Below are 10730 nucleotides of genomic sequence, written 5' to 3' on the forward strand. Positions count from 1 at the left end.
CACATGTTTTATGGTCGTCACTAGCTAGATTTCAATCAAAATGGCGACAGATTTTCATACAAATATTCTAAAATCCACATAAAAACAATATGCACATTTCCCACCCGAAATGTGTTTCCGTCAAATTGACTTGTTGCAAATACAATGCTGTGCATGTTGACATATTTCAAATAAGAAAATACCCTTTGCGGTTAAATTCCCATGTACCAAAAAAAAATCAAGTCAAATGGGTTTCCATCAAATTTTCAACTGTACTGATGGTTTTCTCACAAAAAAATGTTACGTTATATACAGCAGTTTGTGCCCACTCTGGTATTGGCATGTGCGCTCTAGACAACACCCGCAGATACTGGCTCTATTGGTTAGAGCAGGGTTTCCCAAACTCGGTCCTGGGGCCCTTCCTAGGTGCACGTTTTTGTATTTGCCCTAGCGCTACATAGCTGGTTCAAATAATCAAAGCTTGATGATGATTTATTTGAATCAGCTATGGTGTGCTAGGGCAAAAAAACAAAAATGTGCACCCGGGGGACCAGGACCGAGTTTGGGATTTCCTGGGCCAGAGAGCATGTATAGCCTACATTATGAGATTGTTATGGACAGCAACATCATTTTTATTTGATAAAAGACTGCCAAGCATCGATGATCATGCCACCAGAATAAGACAATCAATATTTATTAGAATGGAGCATCAAGCTCATCACCTTGCACTTTCACTAACCTGTGAATGAACATAATTGATATCATCTGTAGCCTAACAAACTGCACCTTTTCCCGATGAGTTGTAGTGGGAGGACCACAGTACATGTCATTGCATGACTCCAAGTGTAACGGTTTTCTTGTGTCGAAGGAGAGGCGGACCAAAACGCAGTGTGGTTATTATTCATGGATCTTTAATAAAGAAACTATACATGAATAGACTAACAAAACCAAGAAATGTGAAAACCAAAACAGCCCTATCTGGTGCAAACACAGAGACAGGAACAATCACCCACAAACCCCAACACCAAACAGGCTACCTAAATATGGTTCCCAATCAGAGACAATGACTAACACCTGCCTCTGATTGAGAACCATATCAGGCCAAACACAGAAACAGACAAACTAGACACACAACATAGAATGCCCACTCAGATCACACCCTGACCAAACAAAACATAGAAACATACAAAGCAAACTAAGGTCAGGGTGTGACACCAAGTTTACGATATGATCATATCATATTAATATTTGCACATAAAAGGGTTTCCAACAACATTTGATGCATAATTCCATTTACCAACACTAAAAGATCCCACCTTGTCTAGCAAATGTAGTTTTGTCGACATTTGGAAAGTTTACCAAAAAGTTTCCATCAGGCCTGTCATTACTGTTTTATCCAACATGTAGGCTACTTTACTCACATAAAACGGTTGGAAACCTGGTTTGTAGTGATCACAGCTACAAAGTCATAATTTTGGCTAAATCCCACATTTCTACAATTTATCTTCTTAAAATGTAATGTATTACCTAACTGTAACACTAACCTTAACCACACTGCTAACCTTATGTCTAACCTTAGATTAAGACAAAGAAAAACACATTTGTGTTTTCGTGAATTTGCCAGCCAATCAGCATTCATGGCTCTAACTACTCAGTACATACATTTGCATATAGTCATAGTGTACAGTCCTCGGGTAATACATTTGGCAGAATAATCAATTGCTCTGTTCTCTCTATCCTACCCGTTGTCTCAGTAAAAACATTTCGCTACACCCGCAATAACATCTGCTAAATGTATGTATGCGACTAATACAATTTAATTTAATTTAGATTTGAAGTAAGCTGTGGCGTGAAGTCGACTCGAGTGCGAAAGTGCGCATGCTCCAGCACTCGCGTGTGTGGGAAACTTCATTGGGTACGTTACGGTGTATATGGACACTTGTCTACCGGATTTCTATCACTGTTCTGAAAAAAAGACATTCTGAAGAAAATATACTGTTTGCAGTGTTTTCACTGGACATCTAGCCTACCTCAACACAGTTTGAAAGGACATAATACGTTTATAAACGCTCCGAACAGGTAGGCATGATTATTAAGGTGCGCACAGTTACAGTTAAATAATAGCCTGTAAAAAGTTTGTGTTTAACAACAAATTGTTTAGGACAAACTAAAATATCCTATAATAATAGAAAATAGAGTTCACAAATGTAGTATTCAACAGTTTACTACTGATAGTTCACCGAGTTATCAATATGGGTCTTAATTTTGGAGAGAGCTGGATTATTGCAACCATATTGTGTCATAGAAGGACGTGGGTGTATCTCAATACCAGACCCGCCTCCTTTCCTATGTCTTATTTCTTAGGCCTCACTAACATGAAAGGATTGGATATACATGTAAGTGAGTGCATTTTATCAGTCACTCCAGCTAAACAATATTGCTTGGGCCTCAAATAGGACAAATATAACTAACACCAACTGTTTTGGAGCCTGTGTGTCAGAGTGACAGGATAAACACTTTATTGAGTTGGAATGGTATGCAGACTTTGCTTTTGAATAGTTGGATGCACCTTGATGACATTTTTTACATCTGCATTCATCCTGCACAAACACCCTTGTTACATCATGCTGTGGTATTTTATTTTCACAGGATGTGATTCACAGTTTCACACTCATGCCATAATTAGGTAGGTGTGTTTGTATGGAGTAACACTACATACCATATCTTAACCCTCAGCAATGTGTTGGCCTTACCCAAGCTTTCACAATCACATTGAACCATGGTAAAGATGACTTCACTTACTGGTAATGAGTAAGAGAAAAGCCTTTCCCTTGGACCTAGGATGGCCAAGAGGTCAAGACACAAAGTGACCACTGGAATACCGTCCAGGGACAAGACATGCTTTTGAGTAGGAATAAAGGAGCAATTGTCTTAAAAATGTACCACAGTACGAGGAATTAAAAAAAAACATCCAGGTTACGAGTAGTAATCATCAGTAATTGCTATAATGCATAAATGAAAACACCCAAATCAGCTGTCCTTTTCCACACTGCCAAGTGTGATCCTCAGACAATCACACAAAGATTACATCTCCTCATTTATCCGTGGAAGCCATAGCTGTCAATCAAACTGACCGAGTGGGGTAATTTGTGAACTAATGCTCACCAGAATATCTTTGACTCCGAGTGTAGCAAGGTCTGTCTGTTGAAATATGTTCTGTTGATTCTGTTGAGTTGGCAGTGGCACTTCATGAATGCCTTTTATATTAGATGGCCTGCGTCTGCTCCGTTTCCCTGTGCCAGCTGTTGCTCTAGCACTACATCAGATTTCAAGGACAACTGCATACATAAATAATGAGTGAGAGTGAGTCTTCAACAGTCATGAAAACAGGGTTTAGACATCATGATACCCATTTAGTATGCTGCTTACATTCTCATGACAACTCTGTAAAAAAAAATCCTGGTTCAAGATAAGTTTCTTCTACACAGTCTTAATATTTTGTGAATTTGTTGTTTTTGAAGTGCCACATTGCTTTATGCCTATTTGCATATGATACTAAGTACAGTACCCTGTACTTAGTTTCAACTTCAAGGGCAATGATTGGTTGTCTCGTTGGACCACAGGCTGGCTTTGCACTTCTCGTGTCTCTCTGATCAAGGTTGTCAAAAAATAAGCACGAGCTGAGCGAGGGAGGGAGGGAGGAGAGAGCAACCAAGAGGGGAGATTATAAAAGTATTACATTGGATTTCTTGAGTGTCAGTGAGTAGCACTATGTGAATGTATTATAGGTAGACATAAACCACATCTGTTTATTTACATGAAAGTGTGTACAACAATGATATTGCCTTGTTGTTCATAGGATGACTAAGGTGATTAACACACAGGAACCTGTGATAGCTGCAGCTGTGTCAGGGGATCAGGGCATATCCTTTCAGGTGAGTCTACTATTGCCTCAATCCATCCATCCATCAATCCACCAGTCACTCAACCAAGAGATTAATTGACATCCTACCAATGAAACAATTACAAATGTGCCTTTCATTTCGGATCTGTCTTGTAAAATGTTGTATGAGCTCTCATTGCAAGGATCTCAAATCCTTATTAAAAAGAGTAAAACACTATAATAAAGAGTAAATACACCATACTGAGATACAGCTTCTACCCCCAAGCCATAAGACTACTAAACCATTAATCAATTGGCCACCCGGACTATTTGCATTGACCCCAACTGTAAGTCGCTCTGAATAAGAGTGTCTGCTAAATTACTAAATTGTAATACTTCTTGTGTCCAGATCTTCCCTGATACCCATGAGAGGAATCCCAAGCTGTCCAAGAGACTTCCCTCTATTGTGGTGGAGCCCTCTGTTGGGGGCAATGTGGAGAGTGGGGAACTCCGCTGGCCCCCTAAGGATCCCAACTTTGTTGAGGTCCCAAGTGGGATACAGCCCTACAAACACACACCTCTTCAGACCACACAGGACCAGACTGCAGGTAGGATAACCTGGCATGATATTCTATTGCCCCAATTTCAAAGTGTGTGTGTGACTCTTTCCCTATCTGAGTGTGACACTTCTCTCCATGCGTCTCCCAGATGAAGATCAGAATCTTGAGGTGCAGGACAGCAGTGAAGTGGTGTCTGGGGCTGTAGTAGAGGAATCTAACTGAGAAGATCATCCATCCACCTCCACAGCTGCTCTCGCTGTGAATGTGTCCAGAGTAAGATAGATAGGCATGGGCACGGAAGAGAGGGTAGGAGGTACTTGGAGGGTCGTAACCCTTACCTGCACACTGCCAGAACGAACACATAGGATTTAATTTGGATGTTTAATCTGGACAGCAATCTGTAAAGCTGTCTGAAATATCTTGCTCACATTTGCCATACTACTGGTGGTAGCTACTTTGTGCAGTTTTCATATACATGCAAACTAGATCACAGCTACGCAGCACTCTCAAAGTTGCAATATGTAACTTTTTGGGCAACCCGACCAAATTCACATAGAAATTTAAGTTTTATAGACGTGAGTTTTATAGTTGTATATTGTCATTCTCATTGGAAGCAAGTCTAAGTGTTAGATATGTTCTAGGTCCACTATTTATATGCTTCCCATTCTTAAGTTTTGTTTTTGCGTCTTTTGCTTCCGGTTTTGTACACCAGCTTCAAACTTATGAAAATACAACATTTTTGGTTATTGAAAAGATATTTCATGGCGGTTTAGATGCTTGTTTTTTCACATAAACTCAAATGAGGCAAACTATTCTAATTTTAACAACCAGGAAATGGCAGTGCAATTTCTGCATATTGCACCTGAATCATTTTGTTTTCCTTGCTCTGTAGAAATGCTGATACTGTGTAAAAACATGGAGTACTTTTTAACAACTGAGGTGTTTTTGAAAAACAGCATTTAAAGTTGTGTCCAGCATATAGACTCCAAGTAAAATTTAAGATGCATAAAGTGGTGACAACTGTGGGTATAGTAAAAAAAACGACTATTCTGGTTGACAGTTTTTTACATCTGGCTTCATATGTGTAAGCGTAATTTGTTTTCTTCAATTTCTTCCACTATAAAAAGCAACAGCTTAACATCCAGAGATAGTCCTAGTTGTTACAATCCATGACAGTGAAAATGCTGTGTAATCTATTTACCGCAACTGCATTTTTCTAATCTGCAGTTTTTATAAACAATAAACATGTGAGTGCTTAGATTGAAGCCTTGTGTATTGCATAAATAACAGTCTTTAGGCTTGCCAAACGTTCTTTTTTACCTTGATTTTTGTCAGCCTGTGCCTATATACCTATCCCCCTCTCTCTCACCCCCTTCATGTGTCGTTCTGTCCCTGAACAGGCAGTTAACCCACTGTTCCTAGGCCGTCATTGAAAATAAGAATTTGTTCTTAACTGACTTGCCTGGTTAAATAAAGGTCAAATAAAAAATAAAAATAAAATGTATATCCCCTCCCAACCACACACAATCCTGGCTTGCAATCCCCATGTCTGATGGCTCACTTGAATCTGGTTTCCTGGTAAAGGTCAGATACAATGTTTTCATCTAGACATGAGTGGCAGGGTCTCAATCTTATTTTTCCATCTCTTTCCTTTTTGAATGTGACCTTTCAGCTGACAATTTAGTGAAGGTCCCACTCCTGGGAAAACGAGTGGGCAGGATTGGAGAGCAAGGAGTGAGACAGAAAAAATAATATGGTGTAGATAACCTTTTGACATTTGAAAAATATATATATTTTTGAGAAATGGAAGATCAATACTGTGCACTATTTAAGACTTGCAGGCCTTAATGCTCAAATCAGTTTAGTTTTTCAAATCCATTTTGGACTACTGTCTGTCCAAACAGCAAGTTAAACGTGAACAAATCAGATTTGTGTGTTCAGACAGCAGTCAGTTGCTGATAAGGCTATGCTAGTTGTCATAGTAATTGCGGGTGTGTGTGCAGTCAGTGGTGTAAAGTACAGTACTTACAACTAGTTGTTTATTGGGGTATCTGTGCTTTACTATTTATATATTTGACAGCTTTTACTTCATTACATTCCTAAAGAAAATAATTTACTTTCTACTCCATACATTTTCCCTGACACCCAAAAGTAATTGTTACATTTTGAAAGGAAAATGGCCCAATTCACACACTTATCAAGGGAACATCCCTGGTCATACCTACTACCTCTGATTTGGTGGACTCACTAAACCCTAGCTATCCGTAAATTGAAGAAACAAGAAAACTGTGTTGTCTGGTTTGCGTAATATAAATAATTTGAAATGATTTATACACTGCTCAAAAAAATAAAGGGAACACTTAAACAACACAATGTAACTCCAAGTCAATCACACTTCTGTGAAATCAAACTGTCCACTTAGAAAGCAACACTGATTGACAATACATTTCACATGCTGTTGTGCAAATGGAATAGACAACAGGTGGAAATTATAGGCAATTAGCAAGACACCCCCAATAAAGGAGTGGTTCCGCAGGTGATAACCACAGACCACTTCTCAGTTCCTATGCTTCCTGGCTGATGTTTTGGTCACTTTTGAATGCTGGCGGTGCTTTCACTCTAGTGGTAGCATGAGACGGAGTCTACAACCCACACAAGTGGCTCAGGTAGTGCAGCTCATCCAGGATGGCACATCAATGCGAGCTGTGCCAAGAAGGTTTGCTGTGTCTGTCAGCGTAGTGTCCAGAGCATGGAGGCGATACCAGGAGACAGGCCAGTACATCAGGAGACGTGGAGGAGGCCGTAGGAGGGCAACAACCCGGCAGCAGGACCGCTACTTCCACCTTTGTGCAAGGAGGAGCAGGAGGAGCACTGCCAGAGCCGTGCAAAAGGACCTCCAGCAGGCCACAAATGTGCATGTGTCTGCTCAAACGGTCAGAAACAGACTCCATGAGGGTGGTATGAGGGCCCGACGTCCACAGGTGGGGGATGTGCTTACAGCCCAACACCGTGCAGGACGTTTGGCATTTTCCAGAGAACACCGAGATTGGCAAATTCGCCACTGGCGCCCTGTGCTCTTCACATATAAAAGCAGGTTCACACTGAGCATGTGACAGTCTGGAGACGCCGTGGAGAATGTTCTGCTGCCTGCAACATCCTCCAGCATGACCGGTTTGGTGGTGGGTCAGTCATGGTGTGGGTGGCATTTCTTTGGGGGGCCGCACAGCCCTCCATGTGCTCGCCAGAGGTAGCCTGACTGCCATTAGGTACCGAGATGAGATCCTCAGACCCCTTGTGAGACCATATGCTGGTGCGGTTGGCCCTGGGTTCCTCCTAATGCAAGACAATGCTAGACCTCATGTGGCTGGAGTGTGTCAGCAGTTCCTGCAAGAGGAAGGCATTGATGCTATGGACTGGCCCGCCCGTTCCCCAGACCTGAATCCAATTGAGCACATCTGGGACATCATGTCTCGCTCCATCCACCAACGCCACGTTGCACCACAGACTGTCCAGGAGTTGGCGGATGCTTTAGTCCAGGTCTGGGAGGAGATCCCTCAGGAGACCATCCGCCACCTCATCAGGAGCATGCCCAGGCATTGTAGGGAGGTCATACAGGCACGTGGAGGCCACACACACTACTGAGCCTCATTTTGACTTGTTTTAAGTACATTACATCAAAGTTGGATCAGCCTGTAGTGTGGTTTTCCACTTTAATTTTGAGTGTTACTCCAAATCCAGACCTCCATGGGTTGATAAATTTGATTTCCATTGATCATTTTTGTGTGATTTTGTTGTCAGCACATTCAACTATGTAAAGAAAAAAGTATTTAATAAGAATATTTCATTCATTCAGATCTAGGATGTGTTATTTTAGTGTTCCCTTTATTTTTTTGAGCAGTGTAGTTTTACTTTTGATACTTAAGTATATCTAAAACCAAATACTTTTAGACTTCTACTCAAATAGTATTTTACTGGGTGACTTTCACTTTTACCTGAGTCATTTTCTATTAAGGTATCTTTAATTTTACTCAAGTTTGACAATTGGATACTTTTTCCACAACTGTGTGCGGTGGTGTAAGCTGATTGGTGTTGATGTTAGTGCTTCCTACACCTCAGAAGTTATGTATCAAGCTAAGGTGACAACAATGCCTGCCATGTACATTTCCCAGTTTATTTTAATGTTCAAAATCATAGGGTAAGAACACGTCTAGGGTTTTTGTATATCAATGGGGTTTTGGTATGTCTAGGTAAATGTAGGTCTATGGTGGCCTGAGTTGGTTCCCAATCAGAGGCAGCTGTTTATCGCTGTCTCTGATTGGGGATCCTATTTAGGTTTCCATTTTGGTTTTGTGGGTTATTGTCTATGTGTAGTTGCATGTCAGCACTCGTGTCTTATAGCGTCACGTTCGTTTTGTTGTTTTGTTTAGTGTTCTTTGTGTAATAAAATAATAATGTATTCTTATCACGCTGCGCCTTGGTCTCCTCGTTATGACGAACGTGACAGAGCTAATCATTTAAATGTAATTAACTAGAAAGTCGGGGCACCACAAAAGAGTGTTTATAGAGCTGTTATCTTCCGAATAAACTCTTAAAGACCTAGTAATATTTTACATCAATAGCAGTCAATATTAATCGTCACCTTATTTCAGTCTCATCTGAAAGTTGTAAATTATTGGTTATCTTCACGAACCCTGGCTAACAAGTTGAATCAGCAATACAAAATTGGGTTTAATTATTTATTTACTATATACCTAACTAATCACACAGAATTACATAAACACAGAATGAATCATACATCGATTACAAATTATGTCATAAAGGAAAATGTCCCTGGCGGACGGAACAGATATGACTGCTGGTTACACAAAGAAAGTGGGTTGGGTTTGAGTGAAAGAGCGGGAAGACTTGAGGAACAAAGGGAGAAGCTATGTCTCTATCGGTGTCACGTTCTGTCCATCGTTCGTATGTGTTTTCCTTGTTTTAGTGTTGGTCAGGACGTGAGCTGGGTGGGCATTCTATGTTGTGTGTCTGGTTTGTCTATTTCTATGTTTGGCCTGATATGGTTCTCAATCAGAGGCAGGTGTTAGTCATTGTCTCTGATTGGGAACCATATTTAGGTAGCCTGTTTTGTGTTGGGTTTTGTGGGTGATTGTTCCTGTCTTTGTGTTTGCACTAGATAGGACTGTTTAGGTTTTCACTTTTCTTGTTTTGTATAGTCTGTTCATGTATAGTCGTCTTTATTAAAAACATGAATAACCACCACGCTGCATTTTGGTCCGCCTCTCTTTCACCAGAAGAAAACCCTTACAATCGGGCCGTAGGCAGCTACTCTCGTAAATACAGAATCTTATGCATTCTAAATTACCGCCCATTTGGAAAAGGAAAATGCAATAAATATTAACTCTGAGCTGCGCTTCAATAGGTTGGTGGTAGATGGAAGGCAGTGTTGCTCAACAGAGTCCTTTGAAGAGTGTCTCTGGTGGTGAACGGGATACGTTGTAGTGTCGTCGTTGTGTGGTAGACAGAGTACGTCGTCCATCCTTTCCTAGCCCACGTTTACAGCTGCTGTTGCTAACTCAACGGCTAGAATGTCTCACTTCTTTAGTGAATAAGAGTTCAAAGTTCATACCATTCATAACCAAAGCGCACGCTGAGGTTGGCTTAGTTCTGTAGTTGACATGTCAGTCCTTTTTAACATATGGACCGTCGTCCTCACGTCCTCGGAACAGAAGGTTACATTTTCGTCAAGGGCTTATATAGTGGAGGGAGAGAAGAGTGTGTTTCATAGTTTATAACCAATGTCTCTTCACAGGGGCGGGGCCACTGATTGAGCAGAGCTCTAACCTTATGAAAACTCAATTCTCTCATTTGGAAGCTAAAATTAAATTGAATCTTTTCACAAATAGATTCATATTCAAACATTTAAATTGCACAACAATTCCATGTGAATCTGATACCTAGAATGTGTAGACTTTCCCAGATACAGTTTATGTCGTCCTGTCATCAGTTATAATGTCTCAGATGACAACCGAACTGACATCATATTCATTAAGTACCAACGCATATTTTCCACTGGTTGGATTACCGAAATATGGTTCCTTTCCCCCACCATTTGATGTTCCCAGACTCTATGTTTAACACAGGCTATTCAAGCGTCCTTCAGTAGAGAAGAGAGAGAGAGGGGAGAAAGGTATTTATGAGGGGGTCATAAACCTTACCCACAGTCCAACGTCATGACACCGTGATCCTGCCTCTGGGCAATACTTCACAATGCTGTCCCTGGTCCTGGCAGCCAAAAATCGATGAAA

The 10730-nt window shown here is 40.8% G+C and overlaps 1 protein-coding gene across 2 annotated transcripts; it reads left to right on the top strand.

Annotated features, from left to right (window-relative positions):
• The first annotated feature begins 1680 nt into the window (after positions 1–1680).
• Positions 1681–5687, top strand: LOC115146626 (protein LBH-like). Of its 2 annotated transcripts, none has more exons than XM_029688696.2 (4): positions 1681–1894; positions 3839–3914; positions 4272–4470; positions 4571–5687. In XM_029688696.2, the coding sequence occupies exons 2-4, from the start codon at positions 3840–3842 to the stop codon at positions 4642–4644; spliced, it is 348 nt and encodes a 115-aa protein (XP_029544556.2). In that variant the 5' UTR covers positions 1681–1894; position 3839; the 3' UTR covers positions 4645–5687. The 2 variants fall into 2 exon arrangements, with proteins under 2 accessions (XP_029544556.2, XP_029544555.2); XM_029688695.2 differs by having other exon boundaries at positions 1682–2058.
• Positions 5688–10730: the final 5043 nt, after the last annotated feature.

Source organism: Oncorhynchus nerka, linkage group LG18 (assembly GCF_034236695.1).
Source record: "Oncorhynchus nerka isolate Pitt River linkage group LG18, Oner_Uvic_2.0, whole genome shotgun sequence".
NCBI lineage: Eukaryota > Metazoa > Chordata > Actinopteri > Salmoniformes > Salmonidae > Oncorhynchus > Oncorhynchus nerka.

What these genes read in the sequence shown, in the direction of transcription:
- LOC115146626 (XM_029688696.2), top strand. Translation starts at nt 3,840, where the DNA reads ATGACTAAGGTGATTAACACACAGGAACCTGTGATAGCTGCAGCTGTG. An exon ending in ATCAGGGCATATCCTTTCAG is followed by an intron (nt 3,915 to 4,271) that starts GTGAGTCTACTA and finishes TCTTGTGTCCAG; the next exon opens with ATCTTCCCTGATACCCATGA. An exon ending in CACACAGGACCAGACTGCAG is followed by an intron (nt 4,471 to 4,570) that starts GTAGGATAACCT and finishes TGCGTCTCCCAG; the next exon opens with ATGAAGATCAGAATCTTGAG.